This window comes from Phytophthora infestans, genomic scaffold, assembly GCF_000142945.1.
Source record: "Phytophthora infestans T30-4 supercont1.38 genomic scaffold, whole genome shotgun sequence".
Classification (NCBI taxonomy): Eukaryota; Oomycota; class Peronosporomycetes; order Peronosporales; family Peronosporaceae; genus Phytophthora; species Phytophthora infestans.
Genome location: NW_003303721.1, coordinates 232,476 through 250,449, shown reverse-complemented (window position 1 = coordinate 250,449; position 17,974 = coordinate 232,476). Strand labels below are relative to the sequence as shown.

Genomic DNA, 17,974 nt, shown 5'->3' with positions numbered 1-17,974 from the left:
ATCTTGATAGGACGGACTCCGTTAAGACTCCAGTTCCGTACAACGTAGCAGCTACGCAAAGCTATTATTAGCTGATTCAAAAATGAAGGCTCTGAATCGTACAGCTTGTCGTCGAGAATGTTTACAACACCATCTGAGACTAAAGTCAGATTTGACACCGTTTCGGGCTGCCACTGCACCTTTTAAATGGAGCGAGGAACCATTCTCTAAAACTTATGTGCAAACGGACGTTGGCCATTTACGGACACATGGCGATACGTTGGAATTGACCAATCAGCTATCGATTCAATCACAGTACAAAAAGAAATTAACTATTGCTCTAGATGGGGCATTATTGTCAATTCCAGTGAAAATTGGATACCGAGGGTGATTGACGGATAGTCTGAAAAATCAACACTTAGATATGATTGGTCAAAATTCACCAGCTGCAACTTAGGTTGAACCACAAGCTGATATTGATGCGAAGTAGCGTCCGCTGGGGACGCTGGTATCGGCTGCTCAGGTTGACCAACAGGAGATGCAGCTCGGGGTAATGTTCGACGTCGTGTGGAACGTGGAGTCCGCGGCTGTCTAGCTGTACCAGGGGCTGGAGAAGGTCGAGCTTGAGCTGATTCACCAGGTGATCTTGCTGCTCCAAGAAGTGACGCTCGTTGGGCTGCGGATGACACTGGACCCGGGGTTGAGTATGCCCTAGTCGTGGTCGCTGGCAGTGCTTCTCGGTCTGGGGGTGTACGCCATCGTATTGGACCTGGGTGGGGCGGTGTAGTCTCCGTTGGCGTCCGAGTACGCTCAGGATATGGAGATACACGGGCCGAATGTGGCGATACACATGTTCGACCACCACAGCGTGCACCATCAGCTGATGCAGCACCCGCTGGTGGGGGTCCTCTTGCGCTACCAGGCGAGACGTTAGATCGGAGATCCATTACCGTTTGCTGACACGGGAAACGTTGCCGATGCGCTCTGCTCTGAAGACTACATTCTCGACGCAAATGAGTTGGTGCCAGTGACGCCACGTTGCGCTTTCGCGCAAAAGTTCAGGGCGGACAACTTCTATGAACCGAACTTTGCATAACCCGGTTCCATCAATTTGAGGCGAGAAAGCAGCGAGCCTCGTTCCATCGAAGTACATGTAGAGCAATCTCTCCATTCAGTTGTGATTGGAGAATCAGGTGATTCTCAGTTACGTGCGGGAGGATGTAACGGGGTACAATCCAGTGTGCCCCATGTTACATAAAGAGTGACCCGTCACTCTTGTGGACACCTGGTACACGGTACCAGGTGCCCTCGGAGACAGTCAGTGCATGACTACTTAGCTCCACTATAGGAAACCTCTAGTGCAGTGTGTGGAAATCTGTCGCATGAAATGTTTCCGTATGATGTATGGTAGGATGAACGATTTCATAGGCCATTCAGCGCGGGTGATTAATAAATCAGGCAGTCAAGTTTTGAGTAGAAAGCACAATAACACAGGCCAATTATTCAATCGCCACGTGTCTACCTTGTCGAAGCCCAAGACACCAGACCAGATTCGACTGACGGGGCAAGGACACATCCAGCCTACATTCAGACGAACGTGTACCACGACCATGCTACGATTAGAGAGCAAAGAACTTTTTTCAGTGCAACAAACGCATGAAGAATACTGTAGACAAGTCTTTTCGTTCATTGAGCGACAAATCGAAGGTCACGCGCAAGATCATCTAATAAGCATATTGTAAAACACATATCTGAGGCTACTGTGCGAGGAGTCCTCGCCAAGGACCCTAAAACCGCTGACTTAAAGTATTTCCGCCCGGTTGGTGTGGCCAGGATACTGTGTGCCAAGGCCGATCAGGAGCTCGTGGGCTAGGTGAATATGCTGAGGAAAGACGGCGTGACTCTGAGTGGTCCCATGTTAGAGATTCATGCACTCGAAATCGCTACAGAGCACGAGGCTGTAGGCTTCAAATCCTCATGGCACTGGCAACAAGGCGTCTCGCAGCGATATGAACTGAGTAAAAGAGCTCGAGCTGACCAAAAGAAGAGTGCGCCCGAGGGTGCACACGACATCACCCTAGGATTCGGTATTCAAGCGCAATAAACAGAGCTTGAGCTGGATCTGAAAAATGCTTTTAGCGTTGATCGAACCGGTACGGATACGGCAGATTGCAAAAAAAGAATTCCTACAATTTTATTTCTACTTTTTACGCTTGTTTTTTTTAAGTTGTACCTGAACAACTCGCGGTTCTAAAATAGTATGGGCTCGGCATGATGGAAAATACAAAGAGGTGGATAAGGCCTTGGCTGCTTTCGTACACCGCTGGAAAATGAAAGGCGGATCTGCCGTGGGATGATTGGAACAGGCGCATGAGGCTGATCACGTTCAGCCATACGAAGATGCACTGACAGCGCAAGTCTGTCAGCCGTCGCGTGACCATTACCGTCACTGCTGTGCCGCACACTGCAAAGACGGGGGGAATGGCATGAGGAACCTCGTGCTTCAGGATTCGATAGACGATATGCCAAAACTTGTCCACGAGATGCGATGGGGTACCGCGAGCATGTGAATAACGCTTCGATCACGCGGCGTCTGAATCAACTTGCTCGGTGTAAAGAGTATCTAAAGCGAGAAAAATCAGATTTGTGGAGCGGCAATGTGAGGCGCGTCGCGAACGCGCAGTGTGGAACCGAAGGGTCATCAGCATTGTAGTGGGCCCAACTCCAATTACATAAGTTGGTAGATATTTCTTTAGTTATTACATAAGTAGGTAAAGCGGTACACGGGTAGCGTGTGCCAAGGTTTCATCATCTGATTGGTTGATAGTGAGGAGCCAGACTCACTTATTGACCAATCAGATATAGACATGTGTTTGAGTGGCTTACACGAGGACAGGGGTAGCCGCCCTGGTCCTAAATAAATCAGAGTTGAATTTGACACAAACCTAAGACTTGGTTCTACTATTGCGAGCTTCCTCCACACTATAGTGTAAGCTAGTGATGGTATCTCTTACCCCGTTACAAGAATCGTCGGCAATAGTATACGGATTGTAGCGACGGACCCGACCGGCGTAGAGAATAGGCCAAAGACATAAAGATGTTGAAATTGTAGCGCTTGTATGCCAAATAATGCTTTCAATATCTCAATCGGTCCATTAAATATTGGCGCCAAAAGTTGGCGCCCAAACAATACGATACAGAAGTAGCTGTAAACTGTTGGCTGAAAGCAATACACGGTCGCCCACTGCGAACATGTCAAAATTATTGCGTTTTCGTTGATCTGCATACTAATTCAGGAGGTCAGCGGCTGCGGCAGCTGCGTCGCATCCGCAGTATATTTAGATTAAAGCCCCGGCCAAAAATCCTGAGAGGTCGTAGCGTTACGCGGATAGAGCTGTGAGCGGGGGCCAACGTTACCGGTCGCTGGATCGGCTGGTACAGCCGAGTTTGCCGGATCACGATACTCGACTGGTAGCACAGAATCAGGCTCGTCAGTGTCCGGGATGTCCAAGATGCGATTTTAGATGGCGCTACACTCCTGGCGGAGAGAGCGCACACCTTTTGTGCACTCTTGGCTCCGTGTCTGGTCAGTACTGCAGAGAAACCGCGTGCTGTCGCATGGCTATCATCCTCTCAGAAAGGTCGGGTTGGTGACCGTTGGGTTGTCGGAAGTGTCAGACGGGATGTCTAATAATAATATATAATGCGTTCTAAGACAACCCTTTTGCTTCCAAAAAATAAACTTGTAAAACAATTTACATAGTAAATCGTAAAACATTCATATAAGCTTGGTTTTACTCCGCACCCCGCAGCATACTATATCATCTTGCATGGGTTTACCAATAGTTATGGCAATTAATGTAGTAAAACCAAGCAATATACTTGGTTTTCCGCAAACGACATGATTGGTCTAAAATATGTGCTACTGATTTTCATTCGCGTTAAATAGTAAATCAGGTACTTTGCTGGGTTTAGTCTGCAATAGGGTTACACAACGTGGCGACACCTCAGTCCGTCTTCGAGGGCTCAGCTAGCACGCTTCGGATATCTGTATCAGCGTCGGCACCTTTATCTGCGTCCCGACGGGTTTAAAGAACTTGGACCATAAAATAGAGACCTCGATCGGATACGGTCGATGTCGGTAAGCCGTGATTGCAATACATGAGGTCGAAGAAGGCTGCTGCATACTACGTCGCGGTAGTGCCAGCTGCAAAGAGAGCACGATGGATTAACTTGATGCGATAAGCGAAAACCGAGGATATCGGGATTGGGCGTCTCAGGGAAGGCCCGAAGGCTGAAGGCCAAGTTCATGCTGAGATCCTCGGTTCTGATGCAACGGGGAATGGCTGAAGCGAAACCTTCTTTGGCGGTGGCGGCTTGCCATACTGGCATGCTTTACAAGAGCGCATTAACTTGCACATGTGTGCCAGTAGAAGCCGAGAGAAAGGGACGCATCTTCTCGCGTTCAATGTGACCGCTACTATGAAAAGAATGAAGCTCGTGAATCAATCAAGCTCGGTGAGCGTCGTTTAACGGGGCGACAATTCGGGGCGGGGTACCTTCTTTTAAAAAACATATAAAGACCTCAGATAATCGTCATCTCTGCGAAATTTGAGTTCCAGCATCTCTAGAGCACTACGGAAACGAAGTAATGAAGAAAGGCATATGCTCATGCTATTCCACCGTGTTTCGCAAAGCTGGCTAAATCTAAGGTCGTATTCAAACGAGTCAAACATGCAACCTGAGACTCAACTAACCTCTTTGAAAAGACCGTTCATCGCGTCGGAGGTCTTCTTGTGCCTTTCGCGTAGTCTGACTTTAGAGTTACTTTTACTGTGTTGCTCAAGTCGTGGGCGAAACATATCACGACACGTATCTCGGGCCACCGAAGGACCAGAGCTCTGCAAACACGACTGCTTTGCCCAGCTTTATCCGAAGCGACCGCCCCAATACGCCATCTCTCTTCGTCCATCTTAATCAATAAGAGCACCGTCCGCGGAGCTGTAGCAACGGCATCGAGTGAGGCTGGTTTGGAAGAGCCGAATGCCGTAAACTCATAGCAAGTAAGCTCGAGCATTATTCTGTCATGTCATTGGGTATTCTTTTGACAGCCAGTGAGGGACAAACCTTCTTCGTCCTCGCAAACCATAGCGTAGCAATCTAAACTTGGCCCTCCCAGCATTCTTCTTTTTGGTATCTTGTCCAGAAAATAGCCATCTAGTGAACTAAACGAAGAAGACGATTGGTAGACTTGATCTCGATAAAACTATCGGCAAGATTGTATCAGCCTAAAATTTGAGAATAGCTCGCTATAAGGCTTATGGTTTTCCTCTTTTCATGTCCCAGCGTAGATATCGTCGGTGTGTTTTTGCTTGTTTCCCCCTAGGCTGTACCAATAGCTCATTTTCACTATTCGAAGACGAACTCGGCTTCGCACTCGAAGTCGCGCATAACGCAATTCCTTGCCATATGATCATGAACATGGGTGGTTTAGTGCTGGCAGCACTTTTGATGGCTCTTGAAGTGCTCAATTCTACCTTTAATCTTATCCACCCGGTCAACACAGTAGGTCAACAGACCTTCATCCCGGTTAGCGGTCTGCTTGGAGGCATTTGCGTGGGGCTCTTCAAGTACTTGATCAGTTCGATGGACCGAGGTGAAAAACGACCTGCGGCTCCCCATCGATCTTTCGCAAGATAGGAAGGTCCAGCAGCCCCGTTCTCCTGTCACAGAAGAAGAGACACACGTCGATGCACGAGTGTATCCAGCTGGCATGACACCTTATGTCGCGCAGCACGACATTTCCGGTCGACATGACGACCCAAACCCAGGATTTCACCTCGTACTTAAACACCGGATACAGTAATCGCTCTCCATTCCGGTACTGGTATAAAATAATATCCCTAAAATATCGATACAATCGCTTTAAGGAGGGTGTACTGACGGGGATTCTGGCGCGAATCGCTCAGCTCCAACCATTTGAAGAACAACACAGTGATCATAGGCTTCAGATCATAATTCACATTAGTTTATACCCATGGGGAGCTGGATGAAGATACAGCAGAAGCGAGGCCTCATCTAGAAGGCAGCAGATTGTCCCGACATGACGCAAGAAGAGCTGGCTGCGTGGGCAAAAGCGACGTACAGGCTGAGGCAAGCGCCTGCTCAAACTACTGTCTCTGACATCCTCAAAAACGCAGCCAAGATCATGTGCGTCACCTACGGAGATGACAAGCGGCGGAAACCCTTACGCGTGACGTCGTCAGCGCTGGAGAAGCTCTTATTAGAGTGGATTCTGAAAGTAGAAGCTAAAGGTGTATGTCTCTTACAAGACTTAATTAAGCTAAAAGCCCGTGATATTCAGAAGGACCTGTGTGATGCGTGGGATATGACTTTTTCGGACGGATGGTTGACCGCATTTGAGCGGAGGCATAGCTTGCGGAGCCGGAAACTCCCTGGCGAAGCTGGCACTGCTGATCCCGTCGAAGTAGCGCTCGGCCGTCAGCGACTACAAGATTTGACCGACCTTTACGAGCCTAAAGATATCTACAACATGGACGAAACCGGACTCTGCTATGCTATGGCTCCCTCCCGCTCCATTTGCACCAGGGGCGCTCGCGGTGCCAGATGTTATTATCCTTGCCTCTCAGTTAACCTTGTAAATGTACTGTAGCTTTTTTCTTTAAGAAAATATATCAAATCCTAGGATATGGTCGGACCACGATACCGAAGGTGAGAGCGATTATTGTATAAGTGTTTCTACCTGCGAAAGACTGGAGCAAGTTTTCTTAGTGGCCGTGTACTGTACCAGGACTACAGTGTGGCGGTATTTGGGCTCCGGTACCTGAACCAATCGTGGAGATTGATGTCGTCCAGCACGACTGTGGACGTCATGCCACGACGTCGTCGACGAGCTGGGCTTGTGTCCTGATCAAGATAATAAGCATCTTGATGTAATATTGACGTACAGTTATCTGCCTTGTGAAGCAACGCCTGATTTATAATAATTTCTAGAGTGTATAATGAGGTCACTACGCAGCTATGGGTCGAATGCTTTGTCCTACTAATTTAGTTAAGCATATAGCTAGCACTGGCTTTGTTTATCAAACCCGAATGCTGCTAACAATACTTGATAGTCGTTGGACCCCCCTTAGACCGCGCTGTCTCACACCACAACAAGGCTGTGAGCATTTCTGCTACTAGTAAATAGGGTTTATCTACATATCCCCCTACGTAATCTAAGATATGTAGCCTTTTCTGACTGAGAATGTACCTCTTAACACAGCGAATTATTCTCTGGCCCGTTGGCTACACCTTTGCTGTTGTGTTGGAAGGTAATTTCTCGACGCGTACGTTTGGTCTTCTCGCCCCAGGTGAGGCGAAGGCACGTAGAAGATTCTTGGACATGATTTCAGCGCTGGTGGCGGCATCGCGTGTGATCGCGAGCGGAATTGGAAATGCGCTGGGATCGACAGCGGCTACAGATAACATGTGCATGTGCATGTCCATGTATTAACGGCGCTAAAATTCAAATTCTGTCTAGCGATCAACATAGTGGTTGAACCAGCCTGGGCTACTGGATTTTCGAATCAGTAGTAGTGACTCAGTGCCTTGCCCATCTCCGTGATGTCGAGGGCGATATGAAGTTTGTCAGGAAATTAATTTTACCCTTGTTGCTTCATTACTGTATTATTCTTCGAAGTAAGGTGGTCTGACTTACATGAATTTCTGTTTTTAGCCCTTTTTGTAATTGTTAAAAACTGATTTAGGTTATCACAATGTCTATCTCTATTGGTTGATTATTTTGGGTTTCAGGCTCATACTTGATTGGATGAAAGAGCGTTTTAATATTGTGGGCCAGTGTCATTTATCGTTTTAGTGATTTCGGATCCAAAGCAAGCCGTCAATATGAGCGTAAGTTGTCTTCTGCATGTGCGCTTTTGGCACAGTCTCGCGTCGCTCGTCTGGCTATTTCTCTCATACAGCTGCCTGGTGCGCTTTACGATGCAATACTCAATCCCTAACGACGACTGTATGCCCACGCTGCTTAGAAGAAGTCCGCGACTCAGCCGCAGATGTCTATGGAGCAGATGCAACAGCAGCAAATGAAGCAGCAGTGCGTGTCCTCAGTCTGCTATCCTGTCAAACTAAATATCGACTAAATGTGATCTAATAAACAGGGAGCAGGAGCAGATGCGTCAGTCCTTGGTGCAACAGGTTATGCTGCCGGACGCCCGTGAGCGCTGTACGTGGGTCTTGTTCGATCCAGTTGATTTGCGACCGCTAGTTGGTGATTTTACTGCGATATAGTGGCTAGAATAGCTATCGTGAAGCCCGAAAAGGCGCGTGCTATTGAGGATATGGTCATCCAAATGGCTCAACGTGGCCAACTGGCTGCCAAGATCGACGAAGACAAGCTCATCGACTTGCTCAACCAAGTGGGCGTCAATGAGGAGAAGCAGCGCACGAAAGTCACGGTACGACTGCGAGTGCAATAGCTGCTTAGAACCGACTGTAAAGCTCATTCCTCTTGTGGTTATCAGATGAAACGGCGAACGTATTTCAGCGACGAAGACGACGATGACGACGACGACGATTTCTGAGCTCCTCAGCGCATTCTGACAATTGAGTAGAACAGAAATATGTGGATCTACATGTAGCGACCTCATTTGCATTGGAAGTCAACATTGAGGACGTCGTTCCATCCTCACGTGAATCACATCTACATTTCCTAAGGCTTTGTCTACAGTGTGGCCTGCTATGGTGCTACAAAGAGCGATGTGGAGCTTTATTTAATTAATTTTTAAATTAAGCGAGAAGAGCAGGACGGACGATATAGAAGCCACAGCGTCACGGTGTGTATACTGTATATCCGCTCTTTCAAGAGTTATGCCGTGACCTTGTCGCCTTCCTTGACCCCGACCGTGTCAATATACGCCACGATGATGGTGGTATCATCGATGACTTGCTCCTCCTTCATCCAGCGACGGTTTGCCTCCATGATCAGCAGATCCACAGCAACTTTCGGGTCTTGCTGGCCCATGGCCATCTCCATACATTCCTCATTGGACATGAACTCCCACAGACCGTCAGTGGCTACAATGAGGCAGCGGTCGTGTTCATCGAGCCACCGAGTCGTGAATTCCGGCTCCGAGAGGACTCCAGCCGTGTGTGCCACCGCATCTCCCAGTGAGCGGGACATGGCGAGTCCTGGGACGTCCATGTGTCCCAGCCAGACACGAGGAGGGCCATCGATGCCGTCGTCGTACTCTACAGCGAACACTCGACCACCACTGGCGATAATACGAGCCTTTTCGTCCGGTCGGTCAGGTTTGTGATCAATAGATAACTCCTGACAGCCCATGGAGTCCGGACCTGAAGGACCAGCCTGCTTGACGAAGCCTCGAGTGATACGGGAGTCTCCGACGTTCCCGACCACCACCAGGTTGTCTCGCACTACACTCACTACTGCCGTTGTCCCACTGAACTCGGTATCAATACTCGGATCGCGCAGCACGGCCTGCTCCACGGATTGTAGTGTATCCAAAATGGCGGTTTGTAGACTCTCGGCATCCTGCTTGATGTCTCCAGAGCGCGCGAACTTGTCGTGGGCGAAGAGTTCCGTAGCGAACTTGTCGCGGATAGAGCCGGACACGCCGTCACCGGCTTCACCGTGTCCGTCAAACACACACAAGAGCAGTGACTGTGTGGTTTCGTCGTACTTAATCACCATTGCGTCCTGGTTCTTCTTGCGTGGGTTATAGGGAGCGTACCCCTTCTTAGATAACCCGGCAAAGGCTACCACTGCGCAATTAGCGTCCGCCAGAGCCTGCTCGCTACTATCCACGTCTTCAATACTAGCTGCAGCCATCCCATCGACCAGCTTGTTGTCACTAACTACCGATAGTCGACGACGTTGCAGGCCAAGGGAATGGTCCCCTCCGGTCTGCGCTACCGGGACCTTTCCCGGCGTCTTGATGGAGATGCCTTTAGGCGACGCTACATTGGTGGCTGTGGCCTCCTGCTGACGGAGCTTGGCCAACGAGCCCATCTTCTGAACCGGTCGACTTGCCATGGTGTCTGAGAGTGAATTTCTACTTGAGAAGTGGGAGCTGAGACTTCGACAGCCGGCTGGGACGCTGCAAATACCAGAGTGAACGCGACTTAGCAGCGTGGATGCTGAAGATCTCGAGTTATCTGCGGCGAGGACCAAGTAATAATAGCCGACGAGGCGGCGAGGCGTGCGCCAAGCGAAGTGAACCAACCGCCCAGTTGTGGAACCCCTCAAGGAGTCAAGGTGCGAGGAGACAGGAGACCAGTGACCAGATACGATCGACAGACCAATCACGAGCGGGCGAACGCAGTGAATTACCGTTGCGCGAGACACGAACCGCCTTCGAAAGGCTAAGAAAAGCGAGCGGGTTCGACGACGACGTGCTGCGAGTTTGACACGATTAGCTTTGAAGTTTGCCAAAAAGTATCTTTTCTTAAGACCTTTCCCGAGTAAGTAATGGGTAAGCACAGTAACGACGATCGTTGTGAAATTAACATAATTGAAAAGATACCGTAATCTGCAAACAATAAAATGTAGCCATATGGCGTGAGCAACTTTAGTCGCTATCGTCGTCACTTTCGTCCTCTGACGACGAGAGACTGAGCGAGATCGTGTTCGGAGCCTCCTCGTCGCTGTCACTCGAGTCGCTGGAGCTGTCACTCTCTGCTGTGCCCTCGTCAGCCTTGTCGCCCTCCTCGAGCTTGCGCTTCTTGCGCAAACTCTCGACATCGTCCACCACCTCGTCGTCGTACAGCGCTGCCCGTTTCTCAGGCAGTTTAAACTTCTTGCGCAATATCTCCATTGCGTCCGGAGGGAGCGGGTCGCCCGTCTTCCACGACTCAGGCAGCGTGATACCGTGTTCCGTGAAGAAATTCCGACCCATGTAGTGCAGCAGAGCATCGAGTGGCAGATCCACGGGGTCGCCTGGCTTCCATCCAGGCGGCATCTGCTTGCGGATCTGAGCATCACTCGCACCCAAACCAATGGGGATATTGAGCTTCTCCATGGCATCACCGTCGCCTTCTTTGCTCACTCTAGCTGCAGTAGACGTATACTTCTCCGGACCTTGAGTTACAATTTCAGCGACGATACCACGACTGAGTACACCCGCACGCATCATGTGCTCTTGTGGTGCTGGTGGCATGAATCCAAACATTGGGAACTGTATCACAAAACACCGAAAAATGTGCATTAGCAACATCAATTACACCCCAAATGGGTACCCAAGGTACACTTACCCCAGGTTGCCACTCTTTCGGCGCTGACGTCGTGCCTGCAATACGGTGAGCATATGCAACGATATCGCGCGGATCCAGTACCACTATATTCATAGTAAAACAATATTTAGAATATTTTGTATCCAGATTCCAGCAACATAGGACTCTACCTTTGGACTTTTGCTTGGCATTTTGGAGTGTAACTCGGTGTTTCCTTAGTACATCGGCGATATCCTCTTGGGAGCAGCGCAGCTGTGCAGCATACTGAACGACTTTCTGCTTCTTGTTCTCGATCTCGGCCTCAATACGCAGCAATTCCTTCTGTGCCACCTGATGCCTCGCCACTAAAACACTCGTCGTTAATGTTAATTCGCTGTCTGCGCATTTTATTCCGCTCAGAGCGTACGCTTCTTTACGGCTGTCAGTAGGTCGCGGTCTTTCTCGAGTACTTTGTTGAACGTCTCGTTCACTGTACGCAGCCTCGTAGCCGTGATGGTGGACGGAGGTCTACAGTTTAAGAGCATTGATTAATGTCCTTATTACGGCTCCAAATCGGTGGAAACGGAGTGATATACTGCGTACAGAGAAGCCGTGTTGAGGGACTCCAGTAGCTTGGTCACCAGGAAGCGATGCTCATGCAGCGCTACCTCCATTTCCTCGCGGATGCTCCCGCCCATCTGCGGCATTTTTGGCTCAGTATTAAAATGTAACTTGCGTTTTCTAACCGCTAGGTCGTTTGAAACGATTCTTCGACTCTTCCAACCTTGCGCCCAGGTACAGCTAGACTAGCAGATTCGACCTCCAACTACCAACAGTTACTTTCACATCCAACTTCGGACAAACTCGCAGGCCTATCATGACCAAGGTAGTGGGAGGCCTACCGCGTTTACTAGCCCTGGGTGTGTTTTTCCACGCTCTGTACGTGCTGAGCATCTTCGACATTTACTTCACGTCTCCTGTGGTGCCACACGTCGAGAGTGTGGTGTACACGGACTCCCCACCAGCCAAGCGCGTCGTGGTGTTCGTTGCCGACGGTTGTAGAGCAGACAAGTTTTTCGAGACCAACACTTCGACCAGCGCTCAAGAAGCCGGTGCAGAACTCCGCGTGTCTTTCCTACGTAACATGATGCAGACGCAGGGCAGCTGGGGCGTCTCACACACGCGTGTGCCAACTGAGAGCCGTCCTGGCCACGTGGCGCTCTTCGCCGGTATGTACGAGGACGTCAGCGCTGTGACGAAAGGCTGGGCTGACAACCCCGTGGACTTTGACTCCGTGTTCAACCAAAGCAGCTCCGCCTTCCTCTTCGGTAGTCCGGATATCGTCCCGATGTTCGCTCGTCATGTGCCACAAGCACTTGAAGAGCATTATTCCCATGAAGAAGAAGACTTTGCCAAAGGAGACGCGTCTGAATTGGACGTTTGGGTCTTCCGCCATTTCCAAAACCTACTGCATGGTGCAAAAGAAGACGCAAAACTGCATACAAAGCTCCATAGTGACGGAGTGGTGATTTTTTGTCACTATTTGGGCATTGACTCCAATGGCCACGCCCATCGACCCAATTCCAAGGACTATTTGAACAATATTGCGCTCGTAGATGAGCTAGTCGAGAAGACTTATCGCATGGTCGAGGATTTCTACGACTACGATGGACGGACAGCCTACGTGTTCACTGCAGATCACGGTATGGGGCTGAAAGGAGCTCATGGAGACGGAGATCCAGCCAATACACGCACTCCGTTGGTAGTGTGGGGGGCAGGTGTCCAAGGACCCGTGACAGTGGAGAAGACAGGAGCGTTTAGTATCGATCTACCCACACAGTCTCGAGCGCAAGTTAAGGCTCAATTACAGGCACAGGAGGAACAGGAGCAAGCAGCAGTGGGAGACTGGGGCGCTCTCAATACTTTGGTGCGCAAAGACGTGATGCAGGCTGATGTGGCGCCGCTTATTAGTGCGCTACTAGGTCTACCGTATCCACGTAACTCAGTTGGAGTCCTGCCCTTCTCGTACCTCGCAAAGGGAGCCTACCGAGCCAATGCAGTGCGATCTAACGCACAGCAATTGTACCTGCATGCGCTGCGTAAGGAACAGGAGAAACGGTCACGTACATTGCTGCGATTTGTACCGTATGGACCTTTTCGTGACCGAGTTCCCGAGCTCTTGACGCAACTAGCGGACGCGTATAAGAAGAGTATTGAGAGTGAGAACTCGGAGTCGTATGAAGGCGTGGAACAGCTGAGTCAGGAGCTGATTAAGATCTGTTTGGCGACTTTGGAGTATTTCCAGCGATACGACTGGTTCTTCCTGCTTGGTATCGTCGTCCTGGGGTATTTGGGATGGCTGCTTGTGGTTGGAGTGGCGTATCTGCATCCACGAGACTTCAGTATGAAGTGGCTGCTTGGTGCGGGTGGCCAACAGCTGGACATCAAGTTGGTCGTGCTGGTGTTTGCAGCGTTCGTGTACTTGGCTCTCGAGGGCTCACCGACGACGTACTACCTGTATCTGCTGTTTCCATTAGTTTTCGGAGTATTCACGTGGAATCATCGTGGTCTAATACAACAAGCCTGGGTGTCTGGGTCAAGTGGGAAGCAATCCAAGTCGCGCTTGAAACGATGGGCGGAGATCGCACTCATCTTGCTGTGCCTGGAGCTTGTGGTGGCTGGATACGAACGTCGAGAGATTTTCGGAGTGCTTTTCTCACTACTTGCGTGTTGGCCGTACGTTGGGAATGCTACAAGTGATGACGAGGCTAATGAGAGCAGAAGCGCAGTACCAAGTCGGTCTTGGACAGTCAGCTGTCTTGTCATCTCTGTGTTCCCGTACTTGCCTAGTGAGTATGGAGAGCATACGGCGTTAGTGAACATCGGCGGTCTGCTGACGTTGCTGCTCGCTGCGGTAGCACAACGAATGACATCCGCAGACCAGACGAGCTGGAAGAGCTCCTCTTTCGTCCTCAGTGCGTCGCCTTTGGTGCTGTCACTGTTGACTTTGAATGGCACTATGCAGTATCTGGACGGCGATCGAAGCAAGCCGCCATTCTACCTCACTGTAGCCAACTGGCTGCTATCTGGCACTCCAATTCTACTGCTTATAGGGAGATTACAACGACGCAAGAGCAGTCTATCGCGTGCCTTGGAAACCGGTACCGACCGTCATGCTGAACAACGTCTCCACGGACTGTATACTAGACGTCTTCTCGAAGTGATGCTAGCGTTTGCGCCGTCGTTCGTCTTACTGAGTATCGCGTACGAGGTTTTATTCTACGTGGCTCTCTGCGCTGTTCTCGTGAGCTGGTTACAACTGGAGGCTCAGGCTTCGCTAGCATCTTCATCTTCAATGTGGCGAGAGATTCAGCAAGCGTTTGTCTTTTTGCTACTGGTGAACATCGCGTTCTTCGGCACGGGTAACGTGGCCAGCATGAGCAGCTTTGAGATCTCGTCTACGTACCGCTTCGTTACGGTGTTCGCTCCTTTCACGATGGGTGCGCTACTGGTGGGCAAGATCCTCATCCCGTTCATGCTGGTGGCCAGTACATTCCATCTCATTCTACTGCTTCCATCGGCTGCATCAGCAGTTGAGACCACCAAGCCTAGACTACCTGCTACACGCTACTTCCTTCTAGTTGTAGCCATGTCGGACGTACTTGCACTCCATTTTTTGTTCCTCGTCAAGAATGAAGGCAGCTGGAAGGAGATCGGCAACTCGATATCCATGTTTGGCATCGTGAACGCGCAGATCGTGTTCATCCCGCTGCTGTTTCTGCTGGCTCGAGCTTTCGTCCGAGATCTGACGCCAGCTACTGCATTCGATGTTCAACGTCTTAACGATAAAAAAAAACAATAGAATTGTTTTGTTGCTAACCTACCTAGACGGTGGAATGGCGTCTTCGACGAGCTTGAGCAAGGTATTGCTGTGAGTTGGCAGAGTAGGACTAATTCGTTTCGTAAAGACATGGGCTGTCCGTGAAGCACTACCGGGAGCATATACAATAAAAGAGAAGATACCGTAGGATATGTGACAACAGGTTATTGTGCACTTCAAGGATCCGTAGAAAACGGCAGTCAAACTCGTAACTTAAAAATTGGCAAATAGGAAAATTAAATAGGAGCCCCTAATCAGTATTCAATGTTGAAAAAACTGCAATCAACCTCGTACAAGATTTGCGCGACTGGTTCGCGCCTAAACGATAGGCTCTGCTCGACTCGCGCCAAATCTACCTGCGTCTTGATGCTCTTTTAATTTCACGGCGAACACACGTCGTTTCTCAATGTTGCTATCGCTATTACACGTTGTGGGCTCGACTCTCACTTGTTTTACGGTAAACAGCATGCCCTTCAGGTGCCGGACGTGTCCACCTTAATGCAACAGTCCAGAAACAATATTGTCCTCATAGTGTCCAGCGTGTAGGAACAGTTATCATTCAGGTACTCCTCCAGGAGTACCTTAGCTTCAGGCGTCATCTTGACGTGCTTCGCGCCTCCCCGAGGGAGATTGTCCACCAGTCGCGCAAATCTTGATTGCAGTTTTTTCAACTATTGAATACTGATTAGGGGCTCCTACCGTAACTTTCCTATTTGCCAATTTTTTAAGTTACACGTTTGACTCAATAACAGATTTCAAACAATTCGAGTAGAACTCACAATAATACAGAAGTATCCCTCAATAAGCATCGGGGCCGTGCGATACATTTTCATAGAAGAAATATGGCGATCTTTTGATTTGTCACATATACCTTTAATCTATGTGACCCGGTTGCAAGCTGAGCTTATTAAGGGGGACTTCTGTACTGTACGACGAAATCTTCGCTTACGTAACACCTTCTTTTAATCGTCATCATAATTATGATGACGAAAAAATGGTGCCGCTCATAATCGAATTTAATGATAAGACCACACTACTCCTGTATTATTTCGACTTCAAAGCTCAATTTCCTACCGTCATCACTGATATAGTACTCATCAATGCAACTAGCCAACATCTCCTTTCTAGCCATTTACGTTGTATGCGCTATTACGACGACATCAGGTAAGTCCACATTAGATACCTCTGGTGTAAATAGCGACGGCTCCAGAGCACTGTGGACCTACGACGCGAACAATAATGAGGTTCGCCAAGGCGAAGGTGAAGAACGCGTCGCCAGCTCCATAACTGCTCAACACTGGCTAAGCAAGTCTGTTGATAAAGGTGCCAGAAGTTGGTACTTTCGCAGTAATTGGCAACAAAAAAAGAGACACCTGTTTGTATTGAACTCAGGCATTGGGTGTTTTGAACTGAGATTTGCCCGGTCCTATGTGCAAGTCGGCTCTGGGGTGGTTGTATCGAACTCCTGCGGTGGGGAGAACGAACCTGAAATGGTGTAAGTCAGGAGTTGACTTTGTTCTTCCACGCGTTATGCTCGGCGAGCTTGTCAGTGATGCGACGTCGTGTACAGCAACTCTACCTGCATACTTTACGTAAAGCACAGATGAATTGGTCATGGACATTGCGGGATTTGTGCCTTATGGCATTTTCGTATCCAAGTTCCTGAATCTCTCGCTGACGCGAACGATGCTTTCTCAAATTTAGGCTGTTAAGCTGGTCCTAAGAAGGAGAGGGTTGGTCTACACCTCGTATTTCACGTTGAAGCTCTAATTTACACTATTGTGTGTAGGGCGGTTGTCAGCAAGGGGTCGAAGTGCCAGAAAAAGGCACATTTCAATTTAATCTGTACAAACTTTACAAGAATATCAGACCCAGAATGATGTGTAAAATTTGTAAAAATAATTAGAACTACACCTTTGTGCACTCAACCTCGTCTTGCTTTTAGTTTGAGGTCACTAAAGTACGTTCTGGGCCGTTTCAAAACAACAGGAAGTTATAACCAAAACGGCAAATTTAGTCGAAGCTCACAATACCGGTAATAGGAGGTTCAGGCCCCCCCCCCGACTATTTCAGACCATACAGAGCTTTCTGTAGTTCCAGGGCGACCTCGTCCTTGATCGTTCCGCCTTGGCATTTCAGTAACTCTTCTGGAATATTCATCCGCTTCGGGATATGGATAAAGCTCCCCAGCCCTGCTTCCGTGTTTGCATTGACGTATTTGGCAGCGCACCGTACTTTGCAGGCACCCGACATTTTCTGGCCAAAAACAAGACAATCTTAACGCTCGTCATTTCAATGACTGCCGCGAAAGTGATGCTGTACGAACCCCTGTGCATTCCCCCAAGCGACCACTCTGGGCATCAGACGCTCGTTTAACCCACTAGCATCTTGCCTGGTCTTGAATACCCATTTTGTATGCTAGACATGCGCACTGTGTGGCTGTGGGACCACGATTTAACCCCATTCGCTACGAGGGCCTGGGGTATCACCCTTAGACTTCCGTCCTTTTGTGCGCTGCGCATTGCCTGATCGTAGTTATCTTAGTCAAATTTAACCGTATGATCCACAATGTCAGACGCACCCACCTTCTCAAGGCCGCCTCCGTTTGCCCAGCTAAGCAGTGTTATTTAATTAACATGTGCTTCCTTTATTAGCTTAAAAGGGATGGTGTAGTGTAGTGATTTCTCCGTAGTTGCGGATGATCACCCGTCGACAAAGACGTGACACCACCCAAGATGTTCAAGCGACGAACCCTCGGTCATGTGATGTACGGAGACGCCCAGGTGCAAGGGACTCGACGGCGTCACTTCCGAGCTCTCAACGGATATTGGATACAGTCCATATGTCACTGAATCCAGGCTGTCC

The 17,974-nt window shown here is 49.3% G+C and overlaps 3 protein-coding genes across 3 annotated transcripts; 1 reads left to right on the top strand and 2 right to left on the bottom strand.

Moving 5' to 3' along the window:
* Positions 1–8,735: 8,735 nt before the first annotated feature.
* On the bottom strand, positions 8,736–10,424 carry PITG_15017 (protein phosphatase 2C, putative; the record flags this gene model as incomplete). The annotated part of the gene is made up of 1 exon (XM_002898154.1): positions 8,736–10,424. One exon carries the CDS (start codon positions 10,052–10,054, stop codon positions 8,867–8,869), a length of 1,188 nt encoding a protein of 395 aa, XP_002898200.1.
* A 165-nt stretch (positions 10,425–10,589) lies between these two features.
* Positions 10,590–11,927, bottom strand: PITG_15016 (uncharacterized protein; the record flags this gene model as incomplete). Its single annotated transcript, XM_002898153.1, has 5 exons — positions 10,590–11,195; positions 11,272–11,354; positions 11,421–11,594; positions 11,657–11,757; positions 11,833–11,927. The coding sequence occupies 5 exons, from the start codon at positions 11,925–11,927 to the stop codon at positions 10,590–10,592; spliced, it is 1,059 nt and encodes a 352-aa protein (XP_002898199.1).
* A 179-nt stretch (positions 11,928–12,106) lies between these two features.
* Positions 12,107–15,091, top strand: PITG_15015 (GPI ethanolamine phosphate transferase, putative; the record flags this gene model as incomplete). Its single annotated transcript, XM_002898152.1, has 4 exons — positions 12,107–12,300; positions 12,394–13,956; positions 14,026–14,100; positions 14,179–15,091. 4 exons carry the CDS (start codon positions 12,107–12,109, stop codon positions 15,089–15,091), a joined length of 2,745 nt encoding a protein of 914 aa, XP_002898198.1.
* Between the last annotated feature and the right edge of the window lie 2,883 nt (positions 15,092–17,974).